General features: G+C 35.0%; 1 protein-coding gene across 5 annotated transcripts in view; it reads left to right on the top strand.

The window, feature by feature from the left end:
* Positions 1-15,405, top strand: part of YTHDF3 (YTH N6-methyladenosine RNA binding protein F3) — a 38,861-nt gene that overhangs the window by 7,879 nt on the left and 15,577 nt on the right. For 3 of the 5 annotated variants that reach the window (XM_045789024.2, XM_045789022.2, XM_045789021.2), the window contains one exon: positions 7,880-9,478. In XM_045789024.2, coding sequence (XP_045644980.1) covers positions 7,898-9,478 — 1,581 coding nt within the window. In that variant the 5' untranslated portion in view covers positions 7,880-7,897. Of the gene's footprint in view, positions 1-320; positions 4,113-7,879; positions 9,479-15,405 lie in introns of those variants that run through there. The other 2 variants (XM_087864865.1, XM_087864864.1) reach the window with 2 other exon arrangements.

Below are 15,405 nucleotides of genomic sequence, written 5' to 3'. Positions count from 1 at the left end.
AATAAATGAGAAAGAATAAAAATGGGTGATAAAATCTATAAATGTTTGGCTGCTCATAAAAGAATGAGAAAATTCATTTCATACTTATATAATCTAACTTTATGATCTTAGTAACAAATTTACTTTCCACTTAAAGGCTGTGAAAGAATGTATAACTGAAAAATAGGAAGATCATTGTTTTGAATTGCAGTGCAAATTTTAAAAGAAATGTTCAGTATTCTGTTATTTGGGCCCGTACAGTAATCTCAGTTAACATTTCTTACGGAAGTGTTTCCAACTTTTTTTTTTTTTTTTTTTTTTAGAAATTCTGATATTACGAAGTATAGTAGATATTTTCTCGAAAAGGTCTTCATAATCAGATAAGTTTGGGAAATTGTTTTAAATATTAAATAATTGAATTTTTTTACTACTTGATTTCATACTTTATGTGTTATAATGTAAAATGATTTTCTAAGACAAGGATATAGTTCTGAAGATCCTCTGACTGACTTGTTCAACCTCTGTTTTCAAGGAATTTTAATGGAATGTAAATGTTTGGGAATTGCAACCAGTAAGAATCCTCTTTTTTTACTTGGTAACAGATATTATATAATTTATTTGTCACAGGGGCTTAGAAGATTGTTTTTTTTCGGCATTCCACAGAGGTGCTTCAGGTTTGCCTAGGGAAAACCAGGGGAGGGTACTCTTGATCCCACCCCTGCAGCAACCAGAGCTATGCTTTGCTTTTTATTTGTTTTATATATTGGAATGCTGCATAAGATTGTACTTGTAAAACAAACAAACAAACTTTGACAGTGTCAGAAAACCATTGTTTTTGAACAAAGAGATGTATTTAGTGAACCCAATTTTTAAATCGTACCATAAAAGTTTCCTTATGTTGGGACAAAAATATCTGTAAAAGATTTGTTTTAATGTGAGGTTTAAGTAGAAAATCTTATGCTTTCTACTAATTAAATTTTTTTAATGATATTTGAATGTATATTCATGTGTTATTTAAAGAGAAGTTTTAAAATTTGGTTCCAGTAAGGCTGTACTATCCTCCCTCTCCTTGTCAGTACTAATGAATAGGTTTTTAGCAATTAGTTTTCTATAATACTAAAAGTAATTATCTGTAACCAGGGTACATATTTACCTTTGAAAGAGTACTCACACTATAGAATGTTGAAAACTGGGTTTATTCGAGAGAAAAATTGAAAATTATCTGAAGTCTTAGAGATGATTTGTATAAGAATTTAAGTTACTTATAACAACACCGAGATTAAAAGAGAAAATTTTTAAAAATGGACCTTTTAAAGCAGGTTAGTGAAAACTGGAATTATTGGTGAGATATCTCAAGTAATTAGTTACATATTAAAATTATGTAAGCATTTATTGTTCCTTGTTCTGATCTAGCTGAAATGATTAATTAAAAAATTTTTCAATTAAATGTGTAATATGTCTTTAAAATTAAACTTCTTCATCTGATTTTAATATTATGAATAAGAAAAATAGACCTTTTGTCTGGAAAAGTGTTTAATTTTTGGGCTAATGATTTAAATTGTTTTGTATACTTTGATCTAATTCAGATCAAATCCAGGGATACTTTAAAACAGGTTGTTGGCCTTCTGTGGTAGCATATTCTATTTTCTAGTGCTCAGTTTCTTAAGGGATAATTTTTATAGTTATTTGAAAAGTAAATGTTCATCCTTCAGGTCTTAAAATTAGTTCTCTAACGTTCCTCAGAATAATCGGATGATTAAGTTGATTGGAAAATTCAGGTTTAAATGGTACTGTTAAAGATGCCATATAATTTGTACATACAAATTTGAAGAATAACTTGGAAAAATGAAGTTTGAGTTTGAGTTCCTAGCCATGTTTGTCAGAGAAGTGGAATAGAGAACTAAGAAAGTAAAAAATATTTTGAATTTTGTTATTTATTTTCCCTGCCATCACTGCCCTTAGTTCACATTTTCATTATTTTTGCCTGTTGGAGTGATTTTCTAACTAGTAATCCTGTATTGCCACTCAGCAATCTTCTTAAAGCCCCCAAGGCTGTGCCAGTGTCATGTTAAAGAGTTACCACAGCTTCACAACAGTGCCTATGTTTGTTATATGAGTGCCCTTAAAGTTGCTCCATTTCCCTCCCTGCCTTGTCTTTGGTCAACTTTCTCCATCTAATTTGCTTAAGGAAATAGGAGTCACTGTTTTTTAAGAATATAAATATTTTCTGAATATTTTCTTTCATGATCTCAGTCTTCGTATTTGTATGTATGATCTGTATACACACACACAGACTCCCATATCTATCCCTTGATGAAGTCTCTTCTGATTCCCCCAGTTACTTGCTTCCCTGCTCTTTGTACTAGAGTGCTTGTTTTGCTTTGTTTGTACTCCCATTACAGTACCTATCAAATTGTAGGATGTATGTGTCTTCCCCACTAGACCTAGGAAGTGTTCCAGGTCAGAATCCATGTTCTTCATTTTTTGTCTCCAGTGACTGGCACTGTATCTGGCACATAGTAGTCATTTATTAAGTATTGAATTGATGGATTGGGTTATCTGCTAGAATAGGGAACAAAGAATTACGGTTGATGAAATATTTAAGTTAACTGGGTACCATGTATAGTACTTTTTTTGGTGACATCCTTGTGATTAGATATGTGTAGAGTATACTTTTTGAAAAGTAACAATAATATTTTTTAAAGTTTTAAAAGAAAATACACAAGTATTTTGTCTTTGAATACTTTGAAAGTATTCTAAACTTCACTTTTTAATTCAGAAGTAAGTTCTGGAGTTTGAAGTACCTCAAGTTCTTAATGGAAAACAGTTTTTGTTTTTCTCTGAACAAAGGTGATTTTATTGGTGAATTATGCCTTTTCCTTTCTAATTGAACTTCTGGGATATTTATAGCGTCTTCTTTCTTGGAAAGAAAGTAAAAATGGATCTTAAGTTTCTGTGTGAAAGACTAGCTATAATTGAGTTGTATTAAAACGTCTCAAGTCAGAGCAGTCAGTAATCATGAACTTCCTGTTCAAGTTTTTTCTAGATATTGGAAAAACAATTGCTCTATATCATAAGGCTAAGAAATAATAATTGATACTAAAATTCTAAGGAATTTCTTTTAATTTTTTCTGTATTTTAGTTTCAAATTTAAAAAAACTAGGGATGCTTGGGTGGCTCAGTCAGTCAAGCGTCTGTCTTCTGCTCGGGTCATAATCTCAGGGTCCTGGGATCCAGTCCTTCATAGGGCTTGCTTCTCCCTCTGCCTGTTGCTCTCTCTGCTTGTGTGCGCATGCGTGCGCATGCGTGTGCTTGCTTTCTCTGACAAATAAATAAATAAAATCTTAACAAAAAACAAAAACTAAAGGCCTTACTCCTATACTTCCATATAGCACTTTGTAGTTATCACGATAGATTTTTAAAAATCTTTACAATTGATAAAACCAGCAGATATCCCCATTTTACCAACAAAGTCAGGGTTAGAGAAGTTACATGATCTGATGAGATCACTGACATAGAAAGTAAAAGATTAAAGAATTGAGTCCATCATCATACCATGAGTTTATACTCTTAAGATCTGGAGTAGGTCTGAAATTATATCATGTGTTTGGTGATTAATTTACATTTTGAAGGGGCAGGTTAAGGTGTATTAACAAATATAACTATTGTTGATTGAATACTCAGTGTGTCTTAGGCACCATATCTTTACTTCCTCTTAGTAGATGAGAAAACAATTCACAGTCTAAGTAACTTGGCTACTTTCACATAGCTGATAAGTACCTGGGCAGGGATTAAAGTTTCGATACCTCATGGCTTCACTTCAACCTTATGTTAAATGGCCTGTCCAGATTGTGTTCTAGGTTTATGCTGTGGGTAAAGGGTCTGTGGATCTGTTGTTACACGTGTGTTTCATTCTATTCATTGATTTTTTTTATCACTTTATGTATTTATAATTGATGTTATTTTTCCCCTTCTAAATAGTTCTTTGACCATGAGGGAAACATCAAACATTTCACATCGTTTGGTTTGAAGGTTGCATTATCTTTAAAGAATATAGTAAATTTTCACTTTAACTGACTTCAGTTGTTATTTTCCATCAGTAAGTGGAACTTCTATTCCTCTTCACTACCAAGGTAGATTCCTCTGATTGATATTCCACATAGCTGGCAGTTAAAAATTTGTCTTAAATTTAGCAGAACATGTTTTTAAATATTTCCAGTTACGGTCGAAGCTCTAATTCAAAATGTGTTGACCATATCTTACTTTGAAACTCTGAAAGTTTCCTATAGCTTTGTTCTTACTAGAACCCAAAATGAAGCATTGCCTTTAGAAGCTGGTTAAGTACTTTGATGGAGCTAAGGAAAAAAACATCTCACTCAGCTGAAACTACTGAAAAAACTGTAAAAATAAATGGTTAGTGTTGTTTGATAAACTGCAGAAAGCTAGCCATTTACCCAAGATACTCAAGAAGTATAGGTGGTAGCAGTAACATTGGACAGCTCTATAGTAAGACAGGGATAGCAGTGTATCTCTGCTTATTAGCCAGAGCTGTCTGTTTGATAGCACTTGTGACTAATGGAACACATTTTAAAGTAATTTAGACTTACTATTTTGATAAAATCAATAATTTACAGGTGAAGTAGTAAAAAATTACAATTTAAAAAAATAATTGAAAAGATACCTAATAAAAGCCCCCATAGCCAAAAGACTTTGGGCCTGGTCCAGCCCCATAGGTAACAGAGTTGGCAGAATTTGTTTTCCCATTCCCCAGAGAAAATTGGCTTTCTGTTTTTAGAAATTAGCACAGATTAGATAATCAGTTAAAACAGAGTGGACAGACTGTAGCCTGGGGATCATATCCAGTCTATGCCCTGTTTTCTTTGAAAAAAACCACTAAGCTAGTAGCTTTTTAAAGGGTTGTTTTAAAAAAAAAAAAAAAAAAGAAAGATGACTGAGTGACAGCAACTAGAGATTATTTGGCTTGCAAAGCTTGAAATATTTACTCTTTGACCTTTAGTTTGCTAGCCTCTGAATTATTATGGACGTAGAGAAGTTAGGAACTTGGTAGGTAACTGCAAAATTCAGCATTTGTGATGGTGAAATAAGAATATTCAGTGTTAAGTTAGGAGCGTAATTTTGCAAAAACTTGATTATGAGGAATGAACTTTAAAAACTTTCTACCTCGGGGTGCCTGGGTGGCTCAGTTAGTTAAACATCTGCCTTAGGCTCAGGTCATTGAACTCCAGGTCCTGGGATTGAACCCCATATTGGGCTCCCGGCTGAGAGGGGAGTCTGCTTCTCCCTCTCCCTCTGCCTCTCCCACTGCTTGTGCTCTGTCTCTCAAATGAATAAATTTTAATAAATAAATAAAAATAAAAACTTTCTACCTGATCTGATTCCAAATTTCAGTGCCAGCATTCTAAATTAAAGTTTGAAACTGATTGCCTCCCTGTTCAGCACAGCTCTCTTGCTCTTCCCCCATGTGGAATTTATGTACTTCCCTGTGTTTTGTGTCTCTTTAACTGTAGGTTTTCTTTTAGAATGAATGTACCAGTATTTTTGACAGTGTAGATATTCAGTTTGTGTTTGGTTGAAATAAATAATAAATAAAAGGATCTTTTTAGTAATTTAAAAAGATAATTTTAAAAATATGTTAATCTGTTATATATATGTTATGCTGGCTGACCTGTTCATTTTTATTAAGCTTTTTAGAGTTTTCTGTCACAGGGACCTCCTTGTCACTGTGAAGCCCAATGAGTACTTTATTTTTAGCAAATAATTTAGTGGTCAGATAACACACACGTGTGTGTGTGTGTGTGATCGTCATGGCTAGTAAAGTTTAACCGTTACTAATTTCTTCAAGATTTTTTTCATTGATCGCCATTGTTGGTGACCGTGAGCTTTCCTCGGGCTTCTCTTGTATTAAGCAGTCAGTATTTCCAGTGTTGGTCTGTGTGATGACACCAGTACTGTTGTTGTGTTTCCAAAAATGTTCATTTCCTTCATCCTAATAGTGTGAGCATTCTTTGAATATATATATATATATATTTTTTAAGATTTTATTTATTTGACAGAGAGACAGATAGCCAGTGAGAGAGGGAACACAAGCAGGGAGAGTGGTGGAGGAAGAAGCAGGCTTCCAGCAGAGGAGCCTGTTGTGGGGCTCGATCCCATAACGCCGGGATCACGCCCTGAGCCGAAGGCAGACGCTTAACGACTGAGCCACCCAGGCGCCCCTCTTTGAATATATTTTTAAACGTAGTTAATAATTATGTAATACAGTTAAAGAATATGTTCAATTAAATTAGTAAACAGTAACCCATTTATTTTCCATTTTGAATATAGTAAACTATATTGAGTATATTTAAGAGTCTTTTTTTTCTTTAAATAGTACTAAGTGACAGAGTTGTTTTTGTTTTTAAGTCCAAGCTTTGCTGGAAATACTCAGCAAATCTATGTCACAGTTACTAATTTAAATGCAACCTTTATTTGATTCTTATAAGTTATTTTCATATCAATTATATCAGAATCATTTCAAAGGACAAAATAGTAAATTAATTTTCTCATAGGCAGTAGACAATTTCAACAGTTGTGAGGTGTGTCAAAGTAACTTGATAGTGATAATATCTCAGTGTTCAATGATAAGCCTTAAAAAAAATTCAAATGAATTCCAGGTAGTATCTATGATGTTGCTGTTATGTATTTATATTGATACACTTTCTTGGGTGGGAAAGTAGTGGCAGCATAGTTCTAAGACAGTAACAGAAAAAAAATGTAAATACTTTGCTCCAGAGAACTTAGAATGCCTGTATAAATTAAGTGAATAATCAGCCTTCAAAATGGTATTGACTCTTATAGGGGGAGTACTAGCTGTCCTGACTAGATATTTGCTTAATTTTTAAATTTTGCTTAATTCTATACATTCTAAAGGTCTGTCCAACACCTTAAAAATCACAGCTAAACCAGAGTGAAAAATCTATTCTCAGACATGTTTTTGGCCTAAGAAACCCATTTCAAAATAAATCCTTTAAGTATCTTATTTTTTACATTGGCTAGTAACAAAGTTGGGGTTCCTTTTCTTTAAATAGAATTTGGTGCCTTTATTTTTGGCAACTTACTAAATGAATGATTAGTTAGTATTCAAAACAAACAATTTAATTGCAGTGATTCTGGAAAAAAATACAGGAACTCAATGTTTCTGAATTAAGATTCTGAACAGGAAGATGATTTTATTGGGTAAAATTTGGAAATTAGAGTACAAAGAAAAGAGGCACCTGTTATCCCACCATTAAGAAACCATAGTAAGGATTTTGTTTTGATTTGTTTTCAAATCGAGCAAGACAAAAGAAGCAAATTTAGATCATGCCATAGGTATAATCTTGAATCATTATTTTCTTCTCAATGTGAGCATTTTAATAAAAATACAAAATTTAATTGCTGAATTGGATTCCATCATATAGATAGGTATACTGTAGTTCCTCTATTATTTGGCATAGCTTCCAGGTTTGTTTAATCTTTGCATATAAATTTTTGGATACATCAGCTGCTTAAAGTTGGCTGTAAATGATCAGTTTGTGTCTGTGGAGTTTATAATTCCGATTTTTGTAGAAGTGATGGTATTTTAAAATTGTGCCAAAGGATCTGACTCTTAAAGATTATCCCCATCCTACCCATCTCCTCCCCCGCAAAACCCCCTGCAATTTTATAACAAATATTTTAAAATAAAAATACCAGAAAATTTTTGTCTTGATAAAATTGGATTTGAAATTTTAATTTTCTCTGGAACAGGTACATCTGTTTTTCTTTTACCTAAAACTATTTGATTTTAATCTTTCAGTCTTTTTTCCCCCCTGCTCTTTAGAGGCTATTTCACTCCTGATTATGTTCTTTTGTCTTCCAGAGTAACAGCTATCCACCAATGTCAGATCCATACATGCCTAGTTACTATGCTCCGTCCATTGGATTTCCATATTCTCTTGGGGAAGCAGCATGGTCCACGGCTGGAGACCAACCTATGCCGTATCTGACAACCTATGGACAAATGAGTAATGGAGAACATCATTATATACCAGATGGTGTGTTTAGTCAACCTGGGGCATTAGGAAATACCCCTCCATTTCTTGGTCAACATGGATTTAACTTTTTTCCTGGTAATGCTGATTTCTCTACATGGGGGACAAGTGGATCTCAGGGACAATCAACACAAAGTTCTGCTTATAGTAGCAGTTATGGCTATCCACCTAGTTCTCTTGGGAGAGCTATTACAGATGGACAGGCTGGATTTGGCAATGATACTTTGAGTAAGGTGCCTGGCATTAGCAGTATTGAGCAAGGCATGACCGGACTGAAAATTGGTGGTGACCTGACAGCTGCAGTGACAAAAACTGTAGGTACAGCCTTGAGCAGCAGTGGTATGACTAGCATTGCAACCAATAGCGTGCCCCCAGTTAGCAGTGCAGCACCTAAACCAACCTCCTGGGCTGCCATTGCCAGAAAGCCTGCCAAACCTCAACCGAAACTTAAACCCAAGGGCAATGTGGGAATTGGGGGTTCTGCTGTGCCACCACCTCCTATAAAACACAACATGAATATTGGAACTTGGGATGAAAAGGGGTCAGTGGTAAAGGCTCCACCAACCCAACCAGTTCTGCCTCCTCAAACTATAATCCAGCAGCCTCAGCCATTAATTCAACCACCACCATTGGTGCAAAGCCAACTGCCTCAACAGCAGCCTCAGCCACCACAACCACAGCAGCAACAAGGACCTCAGCCACAGGCCCAGCCTCACCAAGTGCAGCCGCAACAGCAACAGCTGCAGAATCGCTGGGTAGCTCCGCGGAATAGGGGAGCTGGATTCAACCAGAACAATGGAGTGGGCGGTGAAAACTTTGGTTTAGGTGTTGTTCCTGTCAGTGCTTCACCTTCTAGTGTAGAAGTGCATCCAGTGCTGGAAAAGCTAAAGGCCATAAACAATTATAATCCCAAAGACTTTGACTGGAACCTGAAGAATGGACGTGTGTTTATAATTAAAAGCTATTCTGAGGATGACATACACCGTTCAATTAAGTACTCTATCTGGTGTAGTACTGAGCATGGTAATAAGCGTTTGGATGCAGCTTACCGTTCCCTGAATGGGAAAGGCCCACTCTATTTACTCTTCAGTGTGAATGGCAGTGGACATTTTTGTGGAGTGGCTGAAATGAAGTCTGTTGTGGACTATAATGCATATGCTGGTGTCTGGTCTCAGGATAAGTGGAAGGGCAAATTTGAAGTTAAGTGGATCTTTGTCAAAGATGTTCCCAATAACCAATTACGGCATATTCGCTTAGAAAATAATGACAACAAACCAGTTACCAATTCAAGGGACACTCAAGAGGTACCCCTAGAAAAAGCTAAGCAAGTGCTTAAAATAATTGCTACTTTCAAGCATACCACCTCAATCTTTGATGACTTTGCACATTATGAAAAGCGTCAAGAAGAGGAGGAAGCCATGCGTAGGGTAAGAGTACAGTAATTTTTTGTGTAGGGTCTTTTTAGTGGGGTGGTGTGTATGGATGGGTATTCTTTAATGCCTTTTAATATTACATTCTGAGTTTAGGAGCTTTACTCTGAAGGAAACCAACTACTTAGCTTAAGAAACAGAACCCTGCAAACTCCCTTCGGGGCTTCTCATGGCACATGGACATCATTTTCTCTTCCCAAGGGTCATCCTTACTCTGAATTTGCCTGTTCTTCATACTCAAGTGATAAAGGTCATTTAGCTGTACAGTTCATCAAAGCTCCAGAAGTTCTGCATTTAAAACTAAGCAGACTCATGAGCTGGTGAGGGACTCTAATCAATAATTCTAAACATTAATTTTATGCAAAAATTTGTTAGTTTGAAACAGCTTTTATAAATAAATGCTTGACTATTTTTCATATTTATGAGAAGTAAAATAGACTTTTCCCCTGAAACTCTTTCCTGACTCATTTTTGTAATTTGTACACTTTTAAAGCCCTTGTACAAAGTATGGTGAGGATTTGGCTTTAGGAAGGCAGCTTAGAGTTGGGAAGGCATGGGCTTTTAGATTTTTACTGTAGAATTTGATTTCTTATTCTGTTATTGGCCCTCCGTGGGGCTCTTAAGGGAGACTTTCCTGAAGTTATGCACTGTTTTTGCTTGCATCATATAGGCCAGAATTTGATCACAGGGAATACAGAGCAAGACCAGCTGGGGAATGTTTTCTGTTCCAAACCACAAGAGAAAATAGGGGGTCCTATTTTTTAAGAGGAAAAGAAAGAATGGGTGGAGTAGACAACTAGTAGACTTTTCTGTAGACAGTACATTTAAATTTCTTTTCAGATGCAGCAGGTATAAAGTTAGAAGCTTTTCTAATTATGTTGGTTACTATCGAAAGCTCTTACGTAGAAATTAAGATAAAGCAAGAACTTAGCTCTATAAAATGTCAATAATTTGTTTCTGTGTGTGAACTTACATGTCTTGTGGCTTCTTGGTCTGTGCAGACAAGGAAACTATTTTTGTGAACATACCTCACTGGTGAATAATAATTGAAATAATGATTCTAGAGCAGTCGTTTGCAAACCTTAGGGCACTTAAATTATTAAGGTGCTTCTTGGAAATGGAGGTTCTTAAGACCCACTGCAGGAAAATCTGATATACAGATGGCCCTTGAATGATGTGCAGGTTAGAGGTGCCAAACTCCTAGTTTGGAATTTGTGTATAATTTTTGACTCACCCAAAACTTGGTTAATAGCCTACTGTTTACAGGAAGCCTTGTCGATAACACAGTTAGTTGATTAACACATATGTTGTATGTTATATGAATTGTATACTGTAGTCTTACAGTGAAGTAAGCTAGAGAAAAACAGTATTAAGAAAATTATCAGGAAGAGAAAGTACTGTATTTGACTGTATTTGACAGAAAAAATCTGTATATAAGCGGACCCACACAGATCACATCCATGTCGATCAAGTGTCATCTGTATTTGATAAGGGACCTGGTCATGTACACTTTTAACGAGCACACCTTAGGTGATTCTCATGCTAGTGATTCCGATTAAATGTGTGAGAACGAGGGAAAAGGGATCAAAAGGAGCTCCTGAAATTTTGAGCTCAGCGGTTGAGTAAATGGTCATATTGTAACTGCCATTACAAATAGTGGATCAGGAAAATGGATTTGGGGTATGAAAAGTGGGGTGCAGGTTTTCCTTTTAGGATGTGCTGATTGTAAGTTACTTTTGAGAAATAGAGGCAAGTGAAATCTCTGATTAAGCAGTTAGATGTGGGAGTTAGATTTGGGAGCTTTCTGTTCTTGATAGTTGATTCTGCGAAAGTGGAATGAGATTGCTCAGGGAAAAAAGGATGCATGGCAAGGAACTGCTTCTCAACTTTTTTTCCCCTCTCACCACTAAGAGGTCACCCTTGTATGTCTTCTACATTTCTTCCCTACTCAATCTGAAAATTTAGTCCTAGTTTTATTGTTTTTTTATTGTATAATTGTCTCAGGAATTATTTATTAGTTACATATTGTTTTACAATCACATATACCACAGTGATTTAAAGTTAATAATTTTTAAACTTTAAAATTGTACATTTAAATTGTTCCATGGTTTATTACTAGTCTTTTGATGATGTCTAACCCACCTTTGACATGTTTATTTTGAATCCTTTTTTTTTAATCTTACGTAACTTATTTTTTTTAAGATGAGTAATTTGGTATATAGATTTATTTTTATATAATACAAATATTTATAATATATTAAGTCCTTCTAGATTAAGAAAATGTCTTTTCTTTGGCCATGATATGTGAACAACAGTTTACCTGGATATAAAATTCTTAGGTCACAGGCTTTTCATTCAGGCTTAGATTTGTAGTTTTATATTTATATTACATTATTTATAGTTTTATATCATGGAGAAGTCTGAGGCCAGCCTAAATTTTCTTTCTTTAGAAATAGCTATTTCTGTTTTGTGTACGCAAAAGATTATTCTTGGAATATGAACATGTATGTGGAATGTGTTTAATATGGACCTCAATAATATTCCTTAATCCTTTGTCTATAGGCCAGATTTTTAATTTATATTTTCTTTTTTCTGGTTATGTTGAAAAATATAGTGCATCTTTGTCCTTGGGTGCTGTTGGTTCTTTATCATTTTTCTTTGCATTTGGAGACTTTCAGGTTTGAATTTCCATGTCATTAATTTGGTTTGCTTTGTGTTGATTTTGTGATTTATCAAGTTTTGAATTCTTCAGTGACAGTATTAGTTTGCTTACATTATTATGTGTAGCTCCTGCTTACATATGTTGATTTTTTTATTTGATCCGGAGTCCATCTTGTTTATTGAGCACAAAGCTGACTGTTTAAAGCTTATTTCTGCTTCCAGTAATTACCATTTTTGAAACTTCTTCCTCATGTGCTTTTTAGACTTGTTTCTTTTTTAAAATTTACATACAGTAAAATTGTAAATTCCCTTTTGTTGCCTCTTTGAGTCAAATGCTTCCTTCCCCCTTTGATTAATCTGTTCTCTGTCTCTTAAGGTATTTTCCATAATGTCATATAAACAAAATTACGCAGTGTGTAATCTTTTGAGACTGGCTTCTTTCACTTAGCTTGATATCTTTGCAATGTATCAGTATTGTTTTGTATATCAGTTCTTTGTTCCTTTTAATTACTAAGCATCAGTTCATTGTGTGAATTTACCACAGTTTATCCATCCATCCTTTGAAGGACTTCTGGGTTGTTTCCAGTTTTTGGAGAATATAAATTAAACTCCTATAAATTCATGTACATATCCTTTTAAAACTTTTTTTAAAAAATCATGCAGTATAATTCACTTTTTTGGAGTAGGCAGTTAATGAATTTTAACACATTTGTAGATTGGTGTAACCACTACCATAATCAGGATACAGAATAGTTTCATCATCCCTGGAAAACTGTCTTGTGCTATCCTTTTGTAGTTAACATTCTTCCCCCATGTCTAACCTCTGGCAGCCATGATTTGGATTCAGTGTTTTTTTTTTTTTTTAATTGAAGTATAGTTGACATTCAGTGTTAGTTTCAGGTGTATAACTTAGTGATTCGACACTTATATACATTACAAAATGTTCCCCACAGTAAGTATAGTTACTGTCTTTCGCCATACAAAGTTATTACAGTATTATGGACTATTTCCTGTTGTGTACATTTGATCTCTGACATTTTATAACTCTAAGTTTGTACCTCTTAATCCTCTTCACCTGTTTTACCCATCCTCATTCCCCCACTCCCCTAGTCCTGGACCGTTCTCTGTACTTATGAGTCGGTTTCTGTTTTGTTTTTTAGATTCCACATATAAGTGAGTGAAATCATATGGTATTTGTCTTCTCTGTCTGACTCTTTCACTTAGCATAATACCTTCTAGGTTCATCCATGTCACATATGGCAAGATTTCTTTCCTTTTTTTTTTTTTATGGCTGAGTAATGTGCTATTGTGTGTGTGTGTGTGTGTGTGTGTGTGTATACACACACCACATCTTTTTTAGTTATTCATCTGTTGATGGACACTTGGGTTGCTTGCATATTTTGGCTGTTATAAATACTGCAGCAATAAACATAGGAGTGTATACACAGTTTCAAAGTAGTGTTGTTTTCTTTGGGTAAATACCCAGACGTGGGATTACTGGATTGTATGGTATTTCTATTTTTAGTTTTTTGAGGCACCTTCATACTGTTTTCCACAGTGGTTGCACCAGTTTACATTCCCACAAACACTGTTCCTCACCGATACTTGTTATCTCTTGTCGTTTTGATACTAGCCATTCTGACAGGTCTGAGGTGAGATCTCATTGTGTTTGCATTTCCCTAATGGTTAGTGATGTTGAGCATCTTTTCTTGTGTCTGTTGACCGTCTGTCAATATCTTCTCCCATTCGGTAGGCTGCCTTTTAATTTTGTTGATGGTTTCCTTCACTGTGCAGAAGCTTTTTAGTTTGATTCATTATAGTTTTATTAGTGTCCTTTTTTGTGAAATGATATTTTAAGACTCATTTTGACTTTTTTTCTGTCATCACTGAACCTGGAAGAGGATCATCCAGGTCAGGTATTTGCTCCAAAACAGGGTTGTCGTTTTCTTCTTTCTTCCTTTCAATGCTTAGTGTTAGTTGCACGTTCTCTTCCCGCTGCACACATGGAGATGAGAGAATCATGTTGTCAACTTTAACAGTCGAGTGATTTATCGGCCTGTGAGATTAAGAAGGGAGAACACCAGTACAATGGATGTGCTAGTGGCCGTAATTTAACTTTGCTTTGAGTTTGAAACCACCATGTCAGGAAACCGTTCTCCCTGTTAACTGTTTAGCGTTTGCGGTATCATGTGTCTTTGCCCAGTTTTCTTCCTGGTGCTGGTATCCCTAGTCCAGGAAGAATGCATAGACTTTTATTTGTAGATTTTCTCTTAGATGAGCTTGTGCTTGCACATTAGCTTTCCAGCATAACTGCTTTTAGATACTGTTGGCATCCCGTGATAAAGGATGTGTTCCCTGTCTGTTGTAGGTCCTCCTTGGTTCCATCAAGAGGGACAAATTAGTGGTGTTTTGGTAGAATTCTTTTTACTTGTTATACCTTTTTTCTTTTTGAAATAAAAAGGTTTGCATGTCATTGTTTAGTGTTCTCTTTTAACATGACCCCATCTGTCTTGTATTTTGCTGAAATTCTTCAAATCTTCTGATATATGAGGGTCACATTTTCCCAGGTGCATACTCTTTGGTCTTTGGGTAAAGTAGGATTTCTTAAGACACATAGTAGTACTAATTATAAAAGAAAAGATTGATAAAATTTGGCTAGATTAAAATCTGTTCATCAGGGGGTGCCTACTTGGCTCAGTCAGTAGAGCATGTGACTCATGGGTTGTGAGTTCAAACCCCACTCTGGATGTGGAGCCTACTTGAAAAAAAAAATCTGTTCATCAAAAGATGAAAGAAAGTAGAAAGACGTGAGGCACTGCAAGAATGTTGGATATAACTAATCAAAAATTAGTATCAAGAATATGTAAAGAACTCCTGTGAATCAGTTTAAGAAAAAGATGAACTAATTGAAAAATGGGCAAAAGATGGATAGTCATTTCATGAAAGAGGAAACAAATATGGCTAATAAATATATAAAAATATATTGTCTTATTAATAATTAGGGAAATGCAAATCAGGACTGTAATGAGGAAATATTTTATATCCATTCATTTGGCAAAATTAAGAAATGTGATGGTATCAGGTATTGGAGAAACTAGATCAACAAAATCTCTTCTGCCGTTGAAGATAGGAGCATTAAATTGGTAATAGCTATGTGGGGAAGTAGTTTTGTATTCTCTTATAAAGCTGAACGTTTCATAAACTTTATAATTCAGCAGTTTTCCTGGATATAAACCTAAGAGAAACTTTCCATATACCCCAGA

The sequence above is a fragment of the Ursus americanus genome, chromosome 9, assembly GCF_024610735.1.
Source record: "Ursus americanus isolate L20-20 chromosome 9, mUrsAme1.1.p, whole genome shotgun sequence".
Taxonomy (NCBI): Eukaryota; Metazoa; Chordata; class Mammalia; order Carnivora; family Ursidae; genus Ursus; species Ursus americanus.
This window is presented reverse-complemented; position numbering and strand designations above follow the sequence as displayed.